The sequence below is a fragment of the Trachypithecus francoisi genome, unplaced genomic scaffold (genome assembly GCF_009764315.1).
Source record: "Trachypithecus francoisi isolate TF-2019V2 unplaced genomic scaffold, Tfra_2.0 Lachesis_group14, whole genome shotgun sequence".
In the NCBI taxonomy this organism is placed as follows: domain Eukaryota; kingdom Metazoa; phylum Chordata; class Mammalia; order Primates; family Cercopithecidae; genus Trachypithecus; species Trachypithecus francoisi.
The window spans coordinates 17714284-17740903 of NW_022681459.1; the positions used below are offsets into that span (position 1 = coordinate 17714284).

At 36.3% G+C, this 26620-nt stretch overlaps 2 protein-coding genes and 1 non-coding gene across 3 annotated transcripts; 2 read left to right on the top strand and 1 right to left on the bottom strand.

The window, feature by feature from the left end:
* The first annotated feature begins 9181 nt into the window (after positions 1-9181).
* On the top strand, positions 9182-9481 carry LOC117096683 (keratin-associated protein 22-1). Its single transcript, XM_033234120.1, has one exon. The coding sequence runs from the start codon at positions 9209-9211 to the stop codon at positions 9353-9355; it is 147 nt and encodes a 48-aa protein (XP_033090011.1). The 5' UTR covers positions 9182-9208; the 3' UTR covers positions 9356-9481.
* A 7447-nt stretch (positions 9482-16928) lies between these two features.
* Positions 16929-17062, top strand: LOC117096810. The gene has a single exon (XR_004442647.1). It is a non-coding gene; the product is annotated as a U4 spliceosomal RNA (small nuclear RNA).
* Positions 17063-24529: 7467 nt separating this feature from the next.
* Positions 24530-25154, bottom strand: LOC117096684 (keratin-associated protein 6-1). The gene has a single exon (XM_033234121.1). It carries the CDS (start codon positions 25105-25107, stop codon positions 24892-24894), a length of 216 nt encoding a protein of 71 aa, XP_033090012.1. The 5' UTR covers positions 25108-25154; the 3' UTR covers positions 24530-24891.
* Between the last annotated feature and the right edge of the window lie 1466 nt (positions 25155-26620).

Consider the following 26620-nt stretch of genomic DNA (forward strand, 5'->3'; position numbering starts at 1 on the left):
TAAAAAAGAATTGGGGGGACATAGAACTTGACTGATGATGGTTTGCAGAAGAAAAATATACCTAATATTTAGTAGACATTAAGCATCGATTAAACTAATGGACAAATGTTATCTAATTTGGTGCTGAAAACTTACAGCAATGGAGAAATGATTCCACCTTTAACATAAAAGGAAATGTACAAGTATTACAATGCTTTTGGAAGGACAGAATTCTAGAACTGGTAGAGCAACTAAAGTAGAAATATTAAGATAAATATGTTAACAACAGGCAATTACAAGCTTTCTTAGAAATAAGCAAATTTAAAAGTCCAAAAATATAATAAATTACATTACATGTAATAAAATAAAAACCAAGTTTTATATTTGAGGTTAACCAAGTTTATTAAGAACACTGCAAACAGAATGATGTATAAAAATCATCAAGGTAGGAACAGTGACTGCTTCACTCTGGTAAAAGAGATAAGTGGGTTCACAGGGAAAATATCACATTCTCCCAATTGTCATGAGGGAGAGCTTGGGAATAGATCATTTAGAATAGTAGGTGCCCATAGGGGGCACCACAATGCAGGTCGTCAGCAAGTCACAATAGAAATCTGTAGTGTATGATTATTCCATCCTAATGTGGTGGCACAGGAGCATGGGATTCAGGGCTGGTCAGTCTTGATGTCGCAAGTATTGGAGATGTCTTGATGTCGCAAGTCTCCCATGGCGTCCTCAATACTAGTAGCCAAAGCCGGAGGCATAGTCAAAGTCGCATCCATAGTCACAGCCACAGAGGGAGCAAGAGCGATATCCATAGCCATAGCCATAACCACAGCCCAGTCTGCGGAAGCCACAGACCTAGCAGGAACCATAGCCACAACCCAGGCCTCCGTAGTCACCGCCCAGACCTCCATAGCAGCCGCCCAGGCCTCCGTAGCCACAGCACCCATAGCCACGGCCACCATAGTAGTTTCCGTAGTAGCTTCCACACATGGTGCTGGTTGTTCCTTGAGTAGGAAGGGGTGTAGTTGGCTTCAGTATAGACAATTGTCCCTGTGGAGTCCGTTTATATGCCCAGTGTGGATGTGACCAACCACAGGTTTCATGCCATTGGCTAATTTTGTGACTAATAGAATTAGTTTGTTGTTTCTCAACCATAAGAAAAAAAACTCATAAATTACGGAAATCATTTTCTTGGCCACTCAGAACTCTCCTGAAACAGTTTCTGTGCCAATAATGAGAGGAGAAAATGATACATATAAATCCCTGCATAACCCCACATATTCATTTTAACTTCTATAAACATAAATTATTTCAATAAATAACACTTGCTGCAAGCCTTGTTTGCTTTGCTCTTGGCACAAAATAAAATCTATAATCTCTTCTTTGTCTTTCTACAGCCAGCAACGCTTGTTTTTAAACAATGAGTTGTGACTATAACTTGTTTTAAGACATTTTTTTCCTTCTTCACTGTCTCCGCTGTCTCTTCTCCTATGAAAGAATGTGGCTTAGAAAGTTGCAGTGTTCACTCATCTCTATAATATAATTAACAAAAAGCCACCTTATTAAAATTTCTTGAAAAACTAGCCTGAGTTAGTTGCATCTACTCTGCACCTCTAGTTTTTTAATTCACACAAATCATTGCCTTATTTTTATATGCCTAACTCTTATTCAGGACACATAGAAAATAGTTTCTTCTATGGATTCAAATTTTTTTCAGAGCCTTCCTCCAGAAATAATGACAATATTTAATATTTAATCCTGTTTTATTGAGATTTATATTAATTGCCATTTTTCAATAATGCCACTTTTTTTTTTTTTTTTTACTGTTTAGAAAGTTTAGAACTTTTGCCAATTAGGTGTTTATGGGATTTGCTATCTCTGAAATATCAGTGCTTTCCAGAACTCAGTTTTGGTTTTGTTTTTCTGTAATTCTGCACAAATCAGGGGGAGATCTCTTGGTATTTTGAGATATACAATGATCAGCTAATACTATGACTGAGTTATTTTCTTTAACTGTTTGATTTTACCATTGTATTAGACAACAGTATGCTCCTTTGTAAAGATATGCAACATTAAGTAAGTAATCTATTTTTAATCAGGCACATGATACTCTCTTGAATAACTACTGAAATATTTATGATCATCCATTTTGCTATGACAATTCAGGCTATTCTGAGACCCAACAAAGTCAAAAGAATTTGTTATTATCTCAAAACACTTAGAGTGTTTTGTACAGGATGCATGAAGGAGGTATGATTATGTAATGATCAGGATGCTGATACTTCAGTGATGTTCTGTGTTCAAAGACTGTTAATACATTTAATATAGATTCCAAATAGAGTCAAAAATGGGGGATTAACTTATGCAGCAGTGAAGAGGGTGCAAGAAAGGAAACCACTTACACTTCAATTAACCTTCCTTTAGAATTCAGGACACAAGATCCTTATAATCCATCAATTAGTCTGCCTTGATAAGTAATTCAAATTAGTCAAAAGAAAACAGTCTCAATATAGTAAAGTTGTTCCTATTAATAATCAGCTCAAACACATTTGCCATTCATCATGCATTTTAATACACTGTATATTTATTTTTATTGGCAACTGTATTTCTGTAAACTAGACTTATTATTATGGCTACATATTATTTCAGTCCTTCCACAATTGAGATTATAACTGTTAAGAAATCTCAACGATATTAAATTTTTCCCTACAGAAAATGTTTTTTGCCTTAAATCTCATACTTTACACTCCATCAATCAGTTTTCATTCAACTTAGAATTATTGTTAACCAGCATTAGTTGAAAACATTTAACAGCCATTTTTAGGCTTACAGATTGTATATTTTATGAATTAATAGACCAAAAAGGTGTAAAACTAAACTTACATTAGTTAACAAAAGAATTATTCAGCAGGTAGTTTTGTAACTGATTAAAATGACTGTAAAAGATACAATCTATCATATAACTCAATGTCCTCAATATAAAAATGTATAAAGTCAATCTCTTTTAATTTATTTCAGGAATTATTTAACTCTTATGAAGAGCTGATATTTATTTTTATAATTGGAAAATTAGTACCTTATATACTATTGTATTGCTGTTTTCTTAATTAATAGAGCAGTTTTCATTTCACAGCAAATTGACCAGAAAGTACACACAATTCCCGTATACTGACTCCATTCCTTCCCAACACCAAATCTCCCCCATTATCCACATTCTGCACCACAGCGGTACATTTGTTACAACAGATGAATTTACAATGACACATCATTATCACTCAAAGTTCACAGTTTATATAAGGGTTCATCCTTAGTGTTGTACATTTCATGGGTTTTGACAAATGTATGACATGTATTCACCACTGTAGTATTACGCAGAATAGTTTCACTACCCTAAACATCCTCTGTGTTCTGTCTATTTATATACTATAACATTCCATGAAAAATATATATTTGCTTCCTTGATGCTCTGAAATATCCTGCATGCTTCAGTATATCCAATGAAAACAAATTAAACAAACTAATCTTTCCCTAAGAAAACCCCCTTGGGCTCCCCAGGGTACTTTCTTAATTCACTTTTCCTCTTCACAAGAAATTTCAAAAATGTATTTCTGAGATGACTGCTTCCACTTTCTTATCTCCTTTTCTCTCAATCTTTTGAACTTTGGACCCACCACTCCACTGAAAGTTTTCCTAGAAGTCTTGCCTGATCCAAATATGGTTGGTTTCTCTGTCTTCATTTTACTGAAGCTCTGAAACAATATTCAGGTCAGTGGAAGCCTCTCTTCCTTATTGACAAATTCTGTACCTGTTCCACTGCACAATCTCGTCTGTCTCCAACCTCACCTTTTTCAGTAATTTCTTCATCACAACTTGACTTCAATCTCAGAACTGTGTTATTCACCTTGTATGTTCTTTATCTTTGTCCTTTTATAGATGTAATCTAACATCACTAAGACAGAACCCATGATCTCTCCTGGCACCAAATGTTTTCTCTTCTGATATCTCAGTCTCATGGTACAACAGAAATCACATCACAGCCTTTTCCTGGAACATATCTTTCATAGAATTCCCATTGCATTTAGAAAGAAATGTCTTCCAATACTCTATCCTACCTCTCGGACATCACTTCCTACCACTTTCCTTTTTATTTACCATGCTTCAAACACAGACTCTTCAGTAACTAAGACCAAGTTGTTACCCTCCTTAATACTTTTACCTTTGTACTGCTCATTTTGTCTTTTGAAAATACCAGAAAGAATAACAGAACCCTTCATCTCATTCAGGTGTCAACTTAACTGCCATCTTCTTAGATCTGTTTTCTCTGACCACCCAATTTAAAATTGACTTCTTCGAGAAATGATTAAAAATTTATTTAACTCATTGATTTTTACTGTTTTACAAATACTCATCACTATCAGAATTTACTGTATTTATTTTAGAATTTACTTGCCTATTGTCTGTCTCCCTCCCTGCCTGCCTCATTCAAGAGTGTAAGTTCCATGAGAATAGAGATCTTTGCCACCCTTTCCATGTCTACATTCCATATTCTTCAAATGAATGCCTGACTTGGAGCAGATTCATAATAGATATGGAGAATAAGTGGAAAAAATTCCATAATGTGGAAGAGCTCCCTAAAATGAGACATCTAGTAGAGTAAGTATTTCCTTCTCATGTAAGGTCCATAAAAATAAACAGCACAGACTAGATGATCACCCTTGAAAATGATGGGTATTGCTAAACAGGCAAAATAAAATTAGAAGTATGAACACTTTTTCTTTACAATTGTTTGTATGCAAAAGATTTAGCAGATCTACACATAAGTTCTGATGGAACAAAACTTTATCCTAAGTAGCAGTTCATTCTTTTTAAGGGTAAAACCATATGAAATAAATAGCTATGAAAATCAAAGGATTGATCTACGCACTCACAATGAGCCTACTTTTCAAAAATAGTACTGTTGCAAAAGGAGGAAAAACTCTTCAACACATTTTTTTTCAAATTCTAAAATGTATAATATTTGAGAGCCATTAAATGCATAGAGCTACAGCAACTATATAAGCAATTATTAAAATCTAAAAAGAGGCAATATGTATTTGTCATGATAAAGTTATTTAAAGAAAAAAATGCTGAAGGGACAAAAGTTAATAAGAGATGAGATGGGGAAAAGGGATTGAGAAATATTCCTAGAATTTGGAGAAAAGGCATAAAAAGATTGTGCCAAAAAAGTAAGAGATGTGCATAAAAGATTCTAGATGTCTAATGTCTGAGCTGAAATTTTATAGAGTGGTAAGCATAAATTTAAAAAGCAGAGAAAAGTGGAATGAAAGATTTTTGTTGGGTAAAGGGGTAAAAAAACAAATTGTTCTTCAGATAATTTTAATTTAAGTCAATAACATTAAATGTCAGTAATAACTAACCTTATCCTGGGAGATAACTTTGCATTTAGTGGTTAAACAATCCCTGCAATTATCTAGAGTCAAGGAAAAGAAATACTTTCTATGAATATACAGAGAGACAACAAACAGGTGGGTATGAAATATCTCTTTTGCCACACCTGCCAATGAGAAACTTACTTCATTCTCTTTGCTTCTATTCAGCTCTAAAATGGGGAGTTTTTCTTTGTTTTTCTTGAAACAGAGTCTAGCTCTGTCACCCAGGCTGGAGTGCAGTGGCACAATCTTGGCTCACTGCAACCTCTGCCTCCGGGTTTAACCGATTCTCATGCCTTACCCTCTCAAGTAGCTGGTGTGCACAACCACAGCCCCCGGCCGATTTTTTTGTATTTTTAATAGAGACACTTTCATCATATTGGCCAGGCTGGTCTTGAACTCCTGACCTCAGATGATCCACGCGTCTCCGCCTCCAAAAATGCTGGGATTACGGGAAAATGGGGAAAATTTTAATGCATCATGAATTTATTCTGAGGCTCATTTGAGATGATGTACATTAAAGACTTGGCACAGTGATTGCTCTATGCTAAATGGCTAATAAATGCTACTTAATTACGGTTATTTAGATTATAAATACAAATCATTTATGTAGAGTCGTGACATGAACTACATAGAACAAGTTTGACAGTAAATGATTTCTATATGCAAAGAATCAACCCATAAATGATGCACGGTTTTCTGCTCTGTTCATGCTCAGTTTTCTATGCCATTGAAGCAGTGATAACATGGGTTACGTTGAGACACTGTTAGGATAATATAAATAGGAAAAAAAGCTAAAAAGATAAATACTGGATACTAATGAAAAGAAAATCAGGATGGTAATTCCAGACTGAAAAACTGTATTAGGGAAACAGAAAATAAGTTCCTGCATGAAAATCAAAAAGCAAGATCTATAACAGCATCTTCTTGATGAGAGACAATACAGAAGTTCATAGGGTGAATTTTATATTACTTTAATTTTCATGCATTAAATACAGAAAAGGAAGTTGAAAATATTAGATCCAGAGGGTACTGGGGTGGTGGGGGGAGGAGGGGCAAGTCTTCAGAAAAAAATCACATCAGAAACTTTTGATATAAGATAATCTTAATCCAACCCTAAGCTCAGAGCATGTGGGGTTCAGAATTAGTGAATCCCGATGTCACGGGATAGATGGTGAGAGCCTTCCATGATATCCTCAATGGTAGTAGCCAAAGCCGAAGCCGGAGCCGGAGCCAGAGCTGCATCCATAGCCACAGCTGCGGAGGGAGCAGGAGCCATAACCACAGCCACAGCCACAGCAGGAGCCATAGCCACAGCCCAGGCCTCCGTAGCCACAGTACCCATAGCCACGGCCGCCATAGTGGTTTCCGTAGTAGCTGCCACACATGGTGATGGACGTGGAGGTTGTCCTTGGGTAGAAAGGAGTGTAGGTGACTTCAGTATGAATACTTCCTGTAAAAGGCCTTTTATATGCCTCAGGATGGGAATGATCTAGCAGAGGTAGCATATCACTGGCTAATTTTTGACTAATATAATTAGTTGGGTTTTTTTCCCTCAATTGTAAGATAATGCTTCGGAGGTATTAAGGAGGCTTGTTTTGTTTGACCTCTCAATTTGGGCTCCCCTTGTGTGACTGAGGGCCCGGATGAAAGGACACCTCACACTCACATTCATACAATCCTGCCTCAAACTAGACTTGCATTTTAACCTTCTATAGCCATCCTTTACATCAAGAAAGAAGACTTTTGTTAGTTACACTCTTATTTGCTCTAGGCCCCAATTAATTTTACTCTTTTGTGCACAACATTCCACAAAGAATAACTTTGACTTTTTAATATTTCTTCTCTCTTTATCCAAATAATACTTTTTTGGGGGATTTAGTGTCTTTTCTATACTAAAGCCATGATGTTGATAATAATTCAACTAATTAAAAATTCTAGAAAACCAGATCTGAGAAAAATTTGTTGTATTTTTCTACTTATACCAGTGAGTCTAATTTTTATTTATGTTCAAACTCTACTGAAAAACAAGAAAATGTACGTTATTCTCTTGATTTATAAAAGAATCAATAAATGACCAAGCCAATGGAATGGAACAGTGGTTTTATATTCTCTTTTAACTTCTTATCTTAAAATAATTTCTGGCATAGAGACAGTTGTCAAAATAGTACAGAAAATTTCCATATATCCATCATTCAACATCCCCTAATATTAATATCTTTTATAACCATAATCCACTTATCAAACCAAAGAAATTAACTGTGTATGGTTACACTAAATTTAACTAAACTGTGGATTTTATTTTACCATTTTTCTGTTTTTATTAACTTATTTTAAGTTCTAGGACCATCGTTCATTGCAGCACTATTCACATTTTTCTTTTAACGTTCTTTTTTTTCTGTTCTTGAATCCAATTCACATTGCATTTGGTTTTTGTACCTCTCAGTCACCTCCAATTGCTCATGGTTCATTGATCTTTTCTTGACTTTTATGACCTTGACAGTTTGAGAGGGCCAGATATTTCGTGGAATATTTCCCAATTGAATCTGCCTGAGGTTTTCTCATATGTAGATTGAGGTTATAGATTTGGGAAGAGATGTGACTCTTGTCATGTGCCATCTCAGGGAGTCATGATGTTAATAAATCTTTGAGTAATTACAGAATTGTTTTAAAATTCAGGTTTCTAATAGAAGTCCTTTCCTTACTATGTACCCAGAATCAAGGAAGTTAAAAATCAAAGTCTCTGCCATGGTTTGGGATCCTATATAAAATGATAGTTACATGTGAAGTATAAGCCTAAGTGAATGATATTGCTCCACAAAAAGTGATGACACACCTTGTCACTCAACATTTTACAAGTGAATGCTGCCACCATGACTTCTCTTACAAGCTTTTCATCCTTCCTCATCTCTTTGGGGCTACACTTTTATTCCCAAGTCTGCATATGTGGAGTTAGGCGGAAGGGAGAGATTATATTGGGTGAAATTGGGATTTTTAAGAAGTGGAAGCCATCTCACCCGTAATCCCAGCACTTTGGGAGGCCAAAGTGGGCAGATCACAAGGTCAGCAGATCAAGACCATCCTGGCCAACATGGTGAAACCCATCTCTATTAAAAATACAGGTCGGGCATGGTGGCTCACACCTGTAATGCCAGCGTTTTGGGAGACTGAGGCAGGTGGATCACAAGATCAGGAGTTCGAGACCGGCCTGGCCAATATGGTGAAACCCCGTCTCTACTAAAAATACAAAAATTATCTGGGGGTGCTGGTGGGCGCCTGTAGTCCCAGCTACTTGGAAAGCTGGGGCAGAAGAATCGCTTGAACCTGGGAGGCAGAGGTTGCAGTAAGCCGAGATCATGCCACTCCACTCCAGCCTGGGTGGCAGAGCAAGATTCTATGTCAAACAATAACTACATACATACATACATACATACATACATAAAAATGGAAGCCATATGGGTTACTCTCGGTTGCTGGTAATATAGTTTAAATTTGACATCTGGAATAAAACAAGTCATCAAAATAGGAGAAGAATCTCTTATTAAAAGCACATTATTTCATTACATTCAACATTCCTGAGAAGCAACAATGTTGTATTGGATGTATTGGTTACAAGGAATATTTTAGATGGCTTCAATGCTAATTAGTGTGGAATGTGAATCCACCAGTGACTGTGGTTTGCCCCATATACCACTCATGAGGTATTTAAGTCCCTTATTATAAACTTAAAACTTTAAACTTAAAACTTCAGAATCTGACTGTGCTATACAACTGAGCCTACCTTTCTTGAAACCATGAGCTTTTATAACAACTCCCATGGTGGCCAGGGCTATGCCAAAGGAGGCCTGGGCTGCAGCTATGGCTGTGGTCATAGTGGCTGTGGCTATGCCTGCTACGGCCCATGGTGCTATGAAAGATCTTGGTTTTCTGGCTGCTTCTGAGAAATTCAACGCTGCTGATCTGTTTAGGCCATTGTTTTATAAGCTATGTTTTCTTCCCGTGTTATTTATAATAACGACATTTTTTCTGTTCAAAGAGTGACAACTAAAATTTAGCTCACATTGCCATATCAGAATGTGTTTGATCAATTAGCTGGAAGTTCCAACAATTTAATCAAACAAAAACAGAACCTTTGATGTGTTACTAGTATATGATTAATACAAATAATCTTAAGTATTTTCATTTGGGAAAATGTCTAAATTTATTTTTTATCAAAAGTAATCTACAGCATTTTCCTACCTATATTTATTTATCTAGACTACCTATATTATTTGTGATTGCATGTGTGTGTTCATGAGCACACATGAGGTTGCTGACCCACTGGAAACTTATAGTTGATGATGTGGATGTGTTAGGTCTGGCCAATAGCTATATTCAACCAGGACTTTAATAAAATGTGTTTTCATGGGCAGAGTCAAGTGATACTAAAATTTACCTTGATCTATCAAAGCTTCATCTTCAATATATTCAATGTTTGACTAAAATCATTGGCAAAAATAGCACCCCCTTTCTCATCACTTTATTCTATTTCACATACATTATATTTCTTGATACTTAGTTGCATTTTTGGCTCTAGATTGCTGTAGCTTTTTCTCTAAATCCTATATTATGACTATTTCTTTTAACTCTGTCAAAATATACTCTTGAACTTATCCTATGCCTGGTGGCTGCATAGACAGCTCTTCCAAGTGTCATTCCCATGTGGCCAGACAGAGTCCATCAAATTTAAGTATGTTTCTGCGAACCTTTTATCAATGTCATTATCTGCCACCTCAGGTAATACTTTGTTCATGAAAACACAAGTCTGATCCAAAATACAAGCTGAAAAGTATAGACTTCAGTTTGCCAGCCTTGGTCAAGTTAAGTAAAGCTGTTCTTTATTCACTCTACTTGTTATTTATCAGTTGACACTGATAAAATATAAAGCAAAAATATCTGTTAGTGACTAATGTTAGAATTTGGAGTTTCTACAACTGATAAAATATTCATATAAAATTACTTTGTTAATGGCTGTGATAGTATGAAGTTGGCTAAACTCTTAACTAGCTTCCAAATACATGATTTTTAACACATCTAGATGAAACAATAATGAAGAATTTTTTTAATTCTTCATCAATTAAAAGCAGACAACATATAGAGCCGTGTCACTCTGACATCTCCAAGTATTGACAGGCAGTGAAACTGAAGGGAGACTGAAGAAAGCATCTTTGTTAGAGCCTTGGCTTTAATTCTGCCATAGTGGGCAGGAATCTTAAGAGACAGATTCCCCAGAATGTCCTATTTTAGCATGGTCAAAAAAGTCAGAGTAAGAACTCTGTAAAACCTATGACTTTGGACTCAATAAGCCAACATACTCAGAAAACTGCTCATCAAACATCAGGCTCTCATCAGACTTATTACATACTTTAGAAAAATTAAAGTCTTTGGTAATTGTTGTAAGGCCCCATAGCAAATAAAGACACATTTATTCAAGAAAATCTACGAAATCTAGGGTTAGTGAGAGACTTGATTCACTTGTTCACAATCAGCTCTTTTCACACTTCCTCCTCCAGCTCACCATGACAGACCCACCAGTTTGGGTAGTGAGACCAAGTTATAGTGCTTCTTCTCTCCCCATCTGAAGAGCTACAGTAGCTCTCCTCTGTGTGCAGGTGATTAGCATTATCTCAGACTCTCTAGTTTTCTGTGTGGCAGGGGCTAAAGTCCAAGTGAATGTGACCAAGAGGTATGTGTCTCCATTCCTCTACCTTTTTCCCACTTGCAGTGCCAGGGATCTACCAAAGGCATGACAGGCCAATTATCTTAAGCTCCTATCACCCTTTCCACCACCCTGATCATTAATAAGAGAGATGTTTCATGACAGATATTGCAAGCTTAAAAAACTAGAGGCTACTGCCCAAACCCAGAGAGTGTTAGTAATGATGCTATGTCTCTATAAGAGAATAAGCAAGTAGTTGTTCCTATTCCCAGTTCTGGAGTAGTTGCTTCAATATTTTGCACAGGCAAAAGCAAGCCATAAGAACATAAGAGACCTGAATCTTTTCTCAAGTGAGCTAGTTGATTTAGAAGAGCATGTAGGAGACGTAAACTTAAGTTTATACTTTGAAACAATGGCGATGGTGATAAGTAATTAAGAGAAAACTGGTTTCACTGTGTGATACGGTTTGGCTGTGTTCCCACCTAAATATTACCTTGAATTATAGCTCTCATAATTTCCATGTGTTTTGGGAGGGACCCAGTGGGAGATAATTGAATCATGGGGGTGGTTTCCCCTGTACTGTTCTCATGGTAGTAAGTAAGTCTCACAAGATCTGATGAATTTAAAAGAAGTTTTCCCTTTCACTTAGCTTTCATTCTGTCTTGCCTGCTGCCATGTAAGACGTGCCTTTTGCTCCTGTCATGATTGTGAGGTCTCCCCAGCCACATGAAACTGTGAGTTCATTAAACTTCTTTTTCTTTATAAATTACCCAGTCTCTGGTATGTCTTTATCAGCAGTGTGAGAACAGACTAATACACCCTGAAAGCAACCAACTAAACCATAGGCCAGCAAGTGTATCAGAGAGAACCAGACAAGATAGCCAGGAGAAGCCCTCTGGGTTCAGAGCAGATTTTAGATTGGCCTCGAAAACTTTGACAAAGAATTCAAATTTATTCATTTTTTCCAGCTTAATTGAGGTGTCATTGACAAATAAAAATGTATGTATTTAATATATGCAATGTGATTTTATATACACACACACATATACATAGTAAAATAATTACCACAGACAACCTAATTAATATATCCATAACCTTACATGATTACCTTTTCCACCCCTGTGGTGGGAACCCTTAATATCTACTCTGTTAGTAAACTGGTAAGACACAGAGTAGTATAGTACTTGCCAAGACTGGAAGTTGGGGAAAATGGGACATGTTAGTCAAAGAGTATTAACCTTCAGTTATAAGATGAATAAGTTCAAGAGATCTAATATACAGCATAGCTACTATAAACAATAATTGTGTACTTTATACTCATATTGTGTTATGAGTCTAAATTTAATTGAATCAGGTTGTAAAGCAGTTTATATCCAAGAGCATTGTCAAAAATAATGACACAATCCTCTAAAAATTATTGTGCCTAATAGCTGAGTGTAATACCAACAAAGTCCAACTGCTTATCAGAGAGAGAAAGGAAAGAGAAAATCTAAGAGGGGTCAGATGAAACCTCAGAAATACAGTACACATGCTGTAGCTGGGCCTTTTAAGGAATAACAACAGAAGTTTCATGCTGAACTCAGTAACACAGCCCAGCCTAGTGTGTAAGCAAATAAGCAAACAACAAGCTTGGGAAGGGGGAGGAGAGAGTATCTAGAGTTTCTACAATATAAAATCTAAAATGTCCAGTTGAGAGAGAGAGAAGGTGTGAGAAACAGGAAGATATGACCATATACCAGTGAAAAACCAAGCAACAGATGAGAACATCCAGATGTTAAACATACTAGACAAATATTTTAGCCATTTACATATGTTCAAAGTACAAAAGGAAACCATGCTTAAAGAAATAAATGAGAGTCAGAGGCAGAGCAAGATGGCAAAATAGAAAGCTCCACCAATCGCCTCCCCCGCCCAACAAGTTAACAACTATCTACACAGAAAAAAACACCTTCATAGTAACCAAAAATAAGGTAAACACTCATAGTACCTGTTTTTAACTTCATACTGCTGAAGGAGATACTAAACAGATAGAAGATACAGTCCTGAATTGCTGATGCCACCCCTCCCCACATCTTCATCAAGGGCAACCTGGTGTAGGGAGCATCTCTGGATCCTGGAGGATGGAGACCACAGCAATTGTGAGGCATTAAACTCAGTGCTGTTCTGTTAGAGCAGAAAGGAAAGCCAGGGCAAACTCAGCTGACACTCACAGACAGAAGGGAGCATTTATACCAGCCCTGACCAGACGGGAATCACCAATCCCAGTGGTCCAACTTGAGTGCCTGCAAACCTCTCCATCAAGGGCTAAAGTGTTCTCTCTCTCTAAGTAAACTTGAAAGGCAATCAAGCCTATAAGGACTGCAACCTCTAGGAGAGCCCTAGGGCTGAACCAGCCCAACAGCCTGTGGACTGGAGGGAAGGGGAGAATGCAACATACTGAGACACCGCTTGGGCAGTGAAGGGAATGCTGGCTTCATCTCTTCCATAACCTTAGGGGCTACACAGCTCACAGCTCCAAAAGAGTCCTCTTCCTTCCTTTTGAGGGAAGGGCTTTGTCTTGCATCTTGGATGCCAGTTCAGTCACAGCAGAATAGGGCAGCAGAGTCATGAGGCCCCCTTTCCAGGGCCTAGCTTGCAGCTTGCAGGCAACATTTCTAGACACATCCTGGATCAGAAGGGAAGCTACTGCCTTGAAGGAAAGCACCCAGCTTTCATCAACTGTTAATGAAAGCGCCCTTGGGTCCTGGATAACGGGGAGTGATACCCAGGTACTAGACTGAGGGCCTTGGTGAGACTCTGAGATTTGCTGGCTTCAGGTGAAACTCATCGTCTTAGCCCAAAAGCTTCTTAAGCTGATAAACAACTTTAGAAAAATCTCAGCATACAAAATCAATGTGCAAAATTCATGAGCATTTCTATACATGAACAACAGACAAGCAGATAGTCATATCATGAATGAACCCTCATTCACAACTGCTACAAATAGAATAAAATACCTAGGAATGCAACTAACAAGGGAAGTGAAGGACTTCTTCAAAGAGAACTACAAACCACTGCTCAAAGAAATCAGAGAGGACACAAACTAATGGAAAAACATTCCATGCTCATGGATAGGAAGAATCAATAATGTGAAAATGTCCATATTGCCCAAAGTAATTTATAGATTCACTGCTATTTCCATTAAACTACTGTTGACATTCTTCACACAATTAGAAAAAAAAATTTTAAATTTATATGTAAAAATAAAAGAGCCCGAATAACCAAGACAATCCTAAGCAAAAAGAACAAAGCTGGAGGCACCATGCTACCCAACTTCAAACTATACTACAAAACTATGGTAATCAAAACAGCATGGCACTGGTACAAGAACAGACACAAAGACCAATGGGGACAGAACAGAGAAAGCAGAAATAAGACCACACACCTAAAACCAACTGCTCTTCAGCAAACTTGACAAAAAAAAAAAAAAAAAAAAAAGCAATGGGAAAAAGATTCCCTATTTAAAATACAGTGCTGGAAGAACTAGCTAGCCATATGCAGAAAATTGAAACTGGACCCCTTCCTTGCACCTTATACAAAAATTAACTCAAGATGGATTAAGGACTTAAAAGTAAAACTCAGAACTATAAAAATCCTACATGAAAATCTAGGCAGTACCATTCAGGACACGGGCAAAGATTTCATGATGAAAACAACAAAAGCAATTGCAACAAAAGCCAAAATTGACAAATGGGATCTAATTAAACTAAAGAGTTTCTGAACAGAAAAAGAAACTATCATTAGAGTGAACAGACAACCTACAGAATGGGAGAAAATTTTTGCAATCTATCCATTTGACAAAGGTCTAATATCTGGCATCTACAAGGAACTTAAAAAAATTTACAAGAAAAAAAAACAAGCAACCTCATTAAAGAGTGTGCAAAGAACAAAAACAAACACTTCTCAAATGAAGACATACATGCAGCCAACAAACATATGAAAAAAAGCTCAACATCACTGATCATTAGAGAAATGCAAATCAAAACCACAATGAGATACCATCTCACACCAGTCAGAATGGTGATTACTAAAAAGTCAAGAAACAACAGATGCTGGAGAGGTTCTGTAGAAAAAGGAAACTTTTACACTGTTGGTGAGACTGTAAATTAGTTCAGTCATTGTGGAAGACAGTGTGGTGATTCCTAAAAGACATAAAGTCAGAACTACAATTTGACCCAACAATCCTATTACTGGGTGTATACCTAAAGGAATATAAATCATTCTACTATAAAGACACATGCACACGTATGCTCATTGCAACACTATGCATAATAGGAAAGACATGGAATCAACCTAAATGCCCACCAATGATAGAATGGATAAAGAAAATGTGGGACATATACAGCATGGAATGCTATGTAGCCATATAAAGGAACGAGATCACGTACTTTGCAGGGACATGGATGGAGTTGGAAGTCATTATCCTCAGCAAATTAATGCAGGAACAGAAAACCAAATACCACATGTTCTCACTTATCAGTGGGAGCTGAATGATGAGAACACATGGACACATAGAGGGGAACAACACACACTGGTGCCTTCCCAAGAAGGGAACATGGGGAGAGGGAGAGCATCAGGAAGAATAACTAATGGACGCTAGGCTTAACACCTAGGCGAAGGAATGATCTGTGCAGCAAACTATCATGCCACATGTTTACCTATGTAGCAAACCTGCACATCTTGCACATGTACCCCTGAACTTAAAATAAAAGTAGAAGGTAAAAAAAAAAAAGAAAGATATGTACTGTATGTGAAAAAACTGTTTTTAAAATGCCCAACTGTAGGTGTTTAGGGGTTTGATATTCTGTAAGTGCCTGAAACAATATAGAAATGCAATTATTTGTATAAACAAACAAAGTAAGATGTCAGAGTAACTAATTTCTGATGATTTGGTGTCCAAAAATATTGTGGTATTATTTGGGATCAAAAGTTCAAACTTAGAATTTGTCAATATATACTCTCCAACTTTCACAAAGGCAATATTCCCATTATCATCTAATTGCCAGTTTAGAATATCATAGTGCCAGTCACATCTCCATTTTCACCAATCTCTATTCTTCTGTTATGGGTTGTAAACTTAAGTGTCTTTAAATAGTACATAAGCTACAAAGCAAGAGGAAATAATTCACAAAGGAAAGAAGCAATTTGTAAAAATTTGATTGTCAGAAAACAGAGTTTTATAAAGACGGTAATTTAACCTTGTATCTAATTCCTGGGATTGGATTTGTTCCTCTTTCTATACACCTTTGGGCCCTAGCCACATGTGGCCATTGAAACGTGAACGCTAGTTGACCAAATGAAGATGCGCTAAGTGTAAAATACACTCTGGAGTGTAAAGACTTAGTTCACCAAAAAAAAAAAAAGGATACCAACTATCTCAATAATTTCACACTATTATTTTATATTATGATTATGATTACACATTAAAATACTATTTTGGACTTATTGGATGAAATAAAATTCTTATTTTAAAAAAATTTTTTTTATTATACTTTAAGTTCTAGGGTACATGTGCATAACATGTAGGTTACATATGTATACTTGTGCCATGTTGGTGTGCTGCACCCATCAACTCATCAGCACCCATCAATTCATCATTTATATCAGGTATAACTCCCAATGCAATCCCTCCCTTTTCCCCCCTCCCCATGATAGGCCCCGGTGTGTGATGTTCCCCTTCCCGAGTCCAAGTTTTAAAAAGAAAATTATGCCATTGAAAATTACAAGGATTGAAAAGAGAATTGTATTATATGGACAGCCTCAAGAATTGATGTATAAGCTTTGTGCAGTGACAGTATCAAAGCCAGTGAGGTTTATCCCAGGCATGATTATTGCTAACTAAAACTTTTTCGTATACCCTGCTGTGATGACTTGAAATAGTATTGGCAATTTTTGACAATCTCTAAAATGACTGAATTTAAAAGGAGATGATGTGAACTGACAGAAGTAAGGATATATGAATGATCATAAAATAAATTAATAGAGATTATATAATCTGAATAACAGAGGTTAAAAAAATAAACAGAGCCTCAAAAAAAGTGTAGGAAACCATTAAGTGTGCCAATGTACCCATAATGACAGTACTAGAAGAAAAGATAAGAGAATAAGGAGCAGGAATATTTGAAAACGTAATGGCTATAAGCTCCCTAAATTTTATAAAACATTAACATAGAGCTCAATGAACTTCCACAAAATTAATTTCAAAGAGATCTACACCAAAAACACATAATAATAAATAGGTCAAAATACAATGACATAAAGAAAATTTTGGAAGCACCAAGAGAAAAATTATTTGTCACAAAAAAGAAACTCCTAATGAGATTAACAACTAATGTCAAGTCAGAAATAATGGACATCAGAGGGCAGTAGGATGACATATTTATATTGCCAAAAGGAAAAAAAAAGTCAACTGGGAAAAAACTTATGTCCAACAAAAATTACATTTCAAAAATGAGGAAAAAGCCATTTGATAAATATCTGTATATGTAACATACGATATATTCTCATTGTTGGGCGATTTATTCTATATAGACCCTATTGACTATGTTGTTCAGATAATCTGGATCTTTGCTTATTTTCTATATACTAGTTTTATTAGTTTTTGAGGAGCTTTGAAATATCCATGTATAATTGTGGATTTGTCTATTCCTGTTTTTAGTTCTATCAACTTTTCTTCATGTATTTTGAGGCTCTGTTACTTTTTGCATGAAAAATTAGATTTTTTGCGTTTTCCTGGTTGAGTAATCCATACATTGTGTTACATTTTTTCTTTGATTCCTGTAGTTTTCTTTAGTTTGAAGCCTATTGTATCAGGTATTAATATGGCCACTTCTGTCTTATTTTGTTAATGATTGCATGGCATACTATTTTTATTATTCTACTTTCAGCCTACTCATGTCAATGAACATTAAATGAGTTTTTGTAAACACAATATAAATAGGGTGATGCTGTGTTTTTTTTTAAATCCATTCTGCCAACTCTGTCTTTTGATTGGTGTATTTAAAACATGAGCATTTAATGTGAAGTATTGTTATGTTTGTGTCTAAGTATGTTACTTATTTGCTTTTCTATTTGTTTGCTGTAAGTCTTGTTGCACTGTTTACTTCTCTTGACTTTCTATGCTTTTATTTGAACATATAGCATCCTAAACGACTCATAATATCATCGATTGTATACATTTGCACAGTTTTTCTAATGCTTCCTCTGGGTGGTATAATATACACATGCAACTTATAAGAGTTTACTGGTATCAACACTTACTACTCTTAGTGAAATGTGAAAACTTTATTTCCAATTAGGTCATTTTACAATGTCTACTTTTATGTTATTTTTCTATAAAATAGTGTTATAATTTTCACTCACCATATATTATTTCTAAAACTTATGAGGAGGAGGATAGCCTATTGTATGTAATCATAATCTTATTCTTTAAATTATACCTTCTTGATGTTTCAGGATTTCTTCCTTTAGCATTTTCTTTCTGTTTCAAGAGCTTTTTCTAGACAATCTTTTAGTATATGCCTGCTAATAAAAAATTATTTTAGTTTTTCTGCATCTGATGTTGTTTTAATTGTCCCTTTATTTCTGAAGGATAATTTTGCCAGTGTGAAATATCTCATGGCAATTTTTTTATTTCAGCACTCGAAAAATATTGTGCTATTTCCTTCATCACTGCATAGTTTCAGAGGAGAAATCAGTGGTCATTCAAATTGGTGTTACCCTATAGGTAATGGTAATGTGTTATGTCTCTCTGTCTCTCTTGTTGCTTTGGGTTTTTTTGTTTTTTGTTTGTTTGTTTTTTGAGACAGGCTCTCGCTCTGTCACCCTGGCTGGAATGCAGTGGCATGATCTCTTCTCACTGCACCTCCACCTCCCAGGTTCAAGAAATTCTCCTGCCCCAACCTCCCAAGTAGCTGAGGCTAGAGGCCTGCACCACCATGCCTGGCTAATTTTTGTAATTTTACTGGAGATGGGGTCTCACTATCTTACACAGGCTGGTCTCAAATTCGAGGCCTCAAGAGATCCTCCCACCTCCACTTCCCAAAGTGCTGGGATTACAGGTGTGAGCCACCGCGCCTGGCCTTCCTTGCTGCTTTCAAGATCTTTTCCATTGTCTTTACTTTTCATGGTTTAGCTATGATATTTTGGGTGTTAATTTTGTTTTGTTTTGTTTTCTTCTTTGACCTGAATAACTTATTGACATGTCCTAAATAGGGGCAGTGAATATTAATCTAGAATTACCAATTATAATATAAATACCATTAAAATATTATATTTCAATGATAAACAAACTTATTCAAAGCCCCCAGGAAAACAATTATGCAATTTACAATAGGAAAAGAATTAGACTATTTATCGGAATTTTCAAAAGTGACATTCAAAGAAAGACAAAAAGAAAAGCATTTTAAAGAACCTAATAAAAGAATGCATTATCCAAGGTCTTTATATCTAACAAAGCTGCCCTCCATGTGTCAATGGATTAGAACAACAGTTTCCTACATTCAAAACAGTAGACATATTTGCATCCACAAGCCCATGTAGAGTAACACCCTAGAGGGTGAGCCTCATCCAATCAAGGGATGAATAAGAAATGTTAAGCAAAGTATTGAATATATATATGAGTACATATGTGTCTCTGAGTGTGTGGGGTACAAACATACATGTTTCGGTATGAATATATATGTGTATGTATGTATGTGATGATATGAATTTGGTGTGCTACCAAATATAGGGATTAGATGGGAGGATTAATAATATATAAATAATGTATTTTGTGATGGAAAAGTAGTTATAATCCAACTAAATGACAAAGAGATAATAGAAGAAGAATGGAAGAGGAAAAGAGAACAAGCTAATTGTTGTTTTATAGACAAGAGAGGAAGTTATTTAATATTAATATAAGCTATTATGTCAGATAATAATATGTTAAATTTAAAAGGAGGTAACTAAGAACATTAAAATTGGTGTATATACAAAGGTAACCAGACAGCCACTAAAATAACTATAAACCATCAAAATACCATTAAATTTTTTTTTATTTTTGTGGGTATTCATTAAAACATAAAGAATAGGACCAAACACACCAGTCATAGCAATACATGTGAATTTAATTAATTAAAGTAAACATTTTAAATTTGACTGTTGAACTAAGCCTATTTGTTTTATATAAACACCTGAAACAAAATGATTTCGAAATGCAAAATTAAAGCCATGCACAAAGGTGTCTGGGAAAAATGTTCCAGTAAAGAAAATAACAACTCCACTATCAGATAGATAGAAATGAGGGAAAAGGCATTAAAAGTGATAAAGAAGAAAACTTACCAAGCAAGAGACACGCAAACCACAAGGTATCTATTATATTTACGTATATTTATGCACCAAATAACCCTAAGACCCCCTTTATGAAGACACAGATACCAGATACATGCCACTGAGAGACATAAGTAGAATCACACTAATAAGCAACACTCTTGGAACAAGACAGATCAAGTGGAAAAAATAAATAAGCAGAGATAAGATCTAAAGAATATATTCAAACAGTAGCTCTCATTTATACAGATTGACCTTTATATCCTGATGATAATGACCTTTATACCCTGATAATAAATAATATACCTTTTTTCTCTGGTTTTCATAGAACATCCACAAAAAGGTCATACATAATGTCCGGCAGAAAAAAATTCATTTTATAAAACAGAAATGATGGGAAAGGTACTCTCTGATGTCACACAACAATATTAATAACTACTAACAAGAACAAAGAACAGAAAAATTCTTTAACCTGGAAAGTAACAAGCCTTATACTTAAAAAAAAATTCTTGGGTGAAAGAAGGTACACAAATATAATTACAGATTTTCAATAATTAATGTTAGTTTAATCTGTAACAGAGCCTATGAGAAATATTTTTTAAAGTGGTTAGGAAAAATTCATAGCACTGACACGTTATCAGTAAAAATAGAAGAAAATAAATTAATATTATGAAATATTAATTATATTTCGTTAATTATATAATATGAATTGTGTTTTAGCTCAAATATTTTCACAAGGGACAATTAAGTAAATGAAAAATCCACAAAGATTAACATAATAAACAGAGAAGGAGATATTAATGAGGTACAAAAAGAAAAAAATACATGTAATGACATGAAAAGCTATTATTTGAAAGATTAACAAAACTTATAAACTACCTGTTAACTTGATCAAGGAAAAAATCGAGAAACCGTATGCAAAATTAAGAGTAAGGGGGAAGTAAACATTTAAACAGAAGACATGTGAAAAACCATATGAGACTGGTTTGCAGAGCTCTACGTACGTAAATTGCTAATGTCCTGGAGAAGTGAAGATGAGCAAAATTAATATCCTTATCTTAGAAATCATAAACAGACTCATTTCCTTAAAATTAATGAGAAAAATTAACAGACCCTCCTCAAAAAAGACATATATGTACCCAACAATCATATGAAAAAAAGTTCAACGTTACTGTTCATTAGAGAAATGCAAATCAAAACCACAATGAGATACCATCTCACACCAGTCAGAATGGCTATTATTAATATTAAGAAGTCAAAAAATAAAAGATGCTGGCGAGGTTGTGGAGAAAAGGGAATGCTTTTATACTGTTGGTGGGAGTGTAAATTAGTTCAACCCTTGTGGAAGACTTCAGTGATTCCCAGAAGACCTAAAGATAGAACTACTATTTGACCCAGCAATCCCATTACTGGGTATATACCCAAATGACTATAAACCATTATATTATGAAGACACATGCATGGATATGTTCATTACAACACTATGCACAATAGCAAAGACATGGAATCAACATGAATGCCCATCAATGACAGCCTAGATAAAGAAAATGTGGTACACATACACCATGGAATACTGTGCAGCCATAAAAACGAAGGGGATCATGCCCTTTGCAGGGACATGAATAGAGGTGGAGGCCATTATCCTCAGCAAACTAACTCAGGAACAGAAAACCAAACACCACATGTTCTCACTTACAAGTGGGAGCTAAGTGATGAGAACACATGGACACCTGGAGGGCACACAATGGGACTACCAGAAGGTAGAAGGAGAGACAGCAGCAGGAAAAATAACTAATGGGTACTACACTTATTATATGGGTGATGAAATAATCTGTACAACAAACCCCTGTGACACAAATTTACCTAAGCAGCAAAACTGCATGTGTACCCCGAATCTAAAAAAAAGGTGTTTGTTTTGTTTTGCTTTGTTTTTTTTTTTTTTTTTTGAGACGGAGTCTCGCTCTTTCCCAAGGCTGGAGTGCAGTGGCGCAATCTCGGTTCACTGCAAGCTCTGACTCCCAGGTTGAAGCGATTCTCCTGCCTCAGCCTCCCGAGTAGCTGGGATTACAGGCACGCACCATCACACCCAGCTAATTTTTGTATTTTTAGTAGAGAAGGGGTTTCACCATCTTGGCCAGGATTATCTCAATCTCCTGACCTCATGATCTGCCTGCCTCGGCGTCCCAAAGTGCTGGGATTACAGGTGTGAGCCACTGCGCCCAGCCAAAGTTTTTTTTAAAAATGACTTTAAGGGACAGAGTTTTTAAATGAAAAATAAAAATAAAAATGAACAACAAAAAAAGCCCAAACCCAGATGATTTCTGAGGAGACTTCTACCAAATATTTAAAGACAAAGCAATCCCAATATTGTATACATTGTCAAAGAGCACTTAAAATGTAGGACAACTTCCTAATTCCTTTTATGAAGGGTATATAGTAGTCCCCCCTTATCCGAAAGGATAAGTTCCAAAATGCCCAGTGAAGGCTTGAAACCATGATAGTAACAAAGCCTATATATAGTATGTTTTTTCCATATACATACATACCTGTGATAAAGTTTAATTTACAAAATAGTCACAGTATGAGATTAACAACAACATCTAATAATAAACGGAACACATAACAATTACTGCTAAAAACAAGTTATGTAAATACGGTCTTTCTCTCTCCCCTCCCATCTCTCTCTCTCTCAGAATATTTTAATATTTTCTCACAGTGGTTGATCTTGGGTAACTGAAACTGCAGAAACTGAAATTATGGTTAAGGAAAAACTACTGTATGCATTGAATTTGCAGTGAGAAGAATCAACATACCCCGTGATTCCTGCCTCCAGATGTCAATACTCTTGTGTAAGCCCCTCCCTGTGAGTGAGGGCGAGACCTGTTGCTTTTAGCCAATAGAATATGGTGAATGTTTATGATTATGTGTGCTTATGTGATTATGTTCCATAACACTGTAGTACCCATCTTGCTGGAGTCCCTTGCTGGTTTTGAAAAAACAAGCAATTATGTTTCGAAACCTCTTTGACGAGGAACTGTGAGCATCCTTTTGGAGCTGAGGGTAGCCTCCAAAAGACAGCTTCAAGGCACTGCAACAAATGGCCAGCAAGAAAATGAGCCCTTTAATCCCACAACCGCAAGGAACTGAATTCTGCTAACAAAGGCATGACCTTGGAAATGGGTCCTTCCCCAGCTAAGCCCTGGGTACAACCACAGCCCCATCTAACATCCTGAATTGCAGCCTTGCAAGACTTTGAAGCTTCTCGGTTTATACCTGAAATAGTGTTTTTATTTAATTATTATGGCCCACCATGCAGGCCAAATAGCTTTATAACCTTTTACTAGCTTAGAGTATACTAGATTGTAAAACTATTCCTTCAGTTATGTCTCATTAAAAAATAGTTTCTTTAAAATGGAAGATTCAACATGAAGGATATAGTAATAAGCATTTACTTATTTCAAGAGATATTTACAAGAAGGCTTGGGAAAATTAATTTTTTTCTTTGTTATGTGACAGACAGCAGGCAATGCATAACCCAACATATAAATGATATGTACTTAATTTAGTGTTGAGAGTTACCCAGCACAACATATATTCTTCCCCTAGAAGCACAGGAGGAAACTGAAGTTTATTAAAAGGGTTACTTTTCTAAAACAATTGAACTTTGAATTGGTAAAGAAATCTCTCTAGAAATTGTAACAAAAAATATCTCCCAAAAAACTTAATTGTTAGCTTTCATGCAAACCGAAACAAAAACTATTGGTAAGAAATTTTAAATATTAAATGATTGACATAAACACCAGGTTTCCCTTCTGGATTAAAAGTGCTTATTAGGTGAACAGAGAAAAAAGTTCCAGCATAAAAGTCATCGGCCGGGCGCGGTGGCTCAAGCCTGTAATCCCAGCACTTTGGGAGGCCGAGACGGGCGGATCACGAGGTCAGGAGATCAAGACCATCCTGGCTAACACGGTGAAACCCCGTCTCTACTAAAAAATACAAAAAACTAGCTGGGTGAGGTGGCGGGCGCCTGTAGTCCCAGCTACTCGGGAGGCTGAGGCAGGAGAATGGCATAAACCCGGGAGGCGGAGCTTGCAGTGAGCTGAGATCCGGCCACTGCACTCCAGCCTGGGCCACAGAGCGAGACTCCGTCTCAAAAAAAAAAAAAAAAAAAAAAAAAAAAAAAGTCATCAAGGCAGGTGCTGTGACACCATCATTCTGATGAAAGGAGAACTGACCAGTGAATTTTACCTTATCCCATTTCATGATGGAAATGCAAGATATTTGTAGGTTAGATGGTAGTTCAACAACAGACCATATTAGACTTCCCTTGCAGGATATCATCACTCAAGGGAAAATCTCAGAACATATGGGCTTCAGAATTAGTGAATCTCAATATCACAGGATAGAGGGTGAGAGCTTCCCATGGCATCCTCAATAATAGTAGCCAGAGCCAGGGCCGCATCCATAGCCACAGCCACAGAGGGAACGGGAGCCATAGCCATAGCCATGGCCCAGTCTGCGGAAGCCACAGCCACAGCAGGAGCCATAGCCACAGCCCAGGCCTCCATAGCCACGGCCCAAGCCTCCATAGCCACAGCACCCATAGCCACCGGTGCCATAGTAGTTTCCATAGTAGCTGCCACACATGGTGTTGGTTGTGGAAGTTGTCCTTGGGTAGGAGGAAGTGTAGGTGACTTCAGTATGAACACTTTCCCTGCAGAGGGCCTTTTATATGCCTCATTGTGGGTGGGAACCACACACAAGTCATGCCATTGGCTAATTTGAAGGACCAGCGTGAGTAATTTGTTGACTCTTGGTTTTCAGTTGTCGCCTTGTGGCATTTAGGACATTTTCTATTGTTTAGCCACCTCTGAAACATTTGTGCATCTTTAATGAGCATCAACTGTCTGATCTTTAAAACTCTACTCACACCAGACATTCAAATTACCATTTTCCAACTAGCCTTTATGGCAAGAAACAGCATTTTAGTAAACAAACTGACCTGTTCTAAACAACCAATAATTTTGCCTTATTTTTGTTGACATTCAATAGGTCATGGTAATCTCCCTTGAGCTTGAGTTTCTCCATCTCTTTCCTGCTGCTCCAAACCCATTGTTTTCCTTTAGGAATTCTTCTCATTTTCACATGAGAGATGGTTTTCTATTAAAAGCCAAAAAGCATCACTCAGCTTCCAGAGACTGTTGACACAAAGCCAATAGTTTGAAATTCTGAAATACCAGGCATGAGAAAACTATACTTTTCTTTCTCACATCAATATTTTCTTTTGTGACTCTGTTTTAAAAGAACAGTTCTTTCCCATAGTTTCAAATTTGTAATCAATGAGATTTCATTTTATTTATAAAACTGTATTTTTGTAAAAATTTTCCTGAAATTTGAAGATGTTTGTCGTATTTGTGTTCTGGCTCAAACATGAGTATAGGTATTTTCATATTTAAGACAATAACACTGGCAGAAGTATCTTTTCCTGCAAACTAGTATATTTCCACCATCGAACAAGAAGTCTTTGGCAAAATATGAGACTATGAGGAACATGTTACTATAGCCTAATCTTTTTTTCAAAGCAGTGAAAATCTGAGCTAAATTGAATGATTAGGTCAAGTAGCCCTCCAGACTTACATTCTTAGTAAGATGACTTTATAAGAGTGAGTTGAATATAGTAAATAAGAGTAAGATATCTGCAATAAGCTTTCCAGGCTCAAATTTTGCCTCTACTATCCATAGCTGTCTGACCACTGTTAACTACATGCTTCAGCTGCCCCATCTGCAAATGGGATTGTAATAATGATACCAACCCCACAAGGAAATTTTGAGAATCAAATCTTTTGATACGTATCAGACACTTAGAATAGTGTTTGGTTCATAGTAGGAACCAGAATACTAGAATAAATTTTGCTGTCTTTACTTATTTCATCCCATCCCTGTTTTTCTGGATAGAAGCTTCAGTAGAGAGTTGATCACCTGAATAAGAGAACTCAGGCATGCTTAAGTTCTCATTTAAGGGCATTATGTCCTTGAAGCTGAAGGGAAGAGAAGCTCTGCATTGAGGATGTACATCTAAAAATAGAGAAAGTCACATCCTGGTTTTACTGAGAAGGGGCAAGTCCTACCAAGTTCCCCAAAAAACATAGCACAAGCAGGC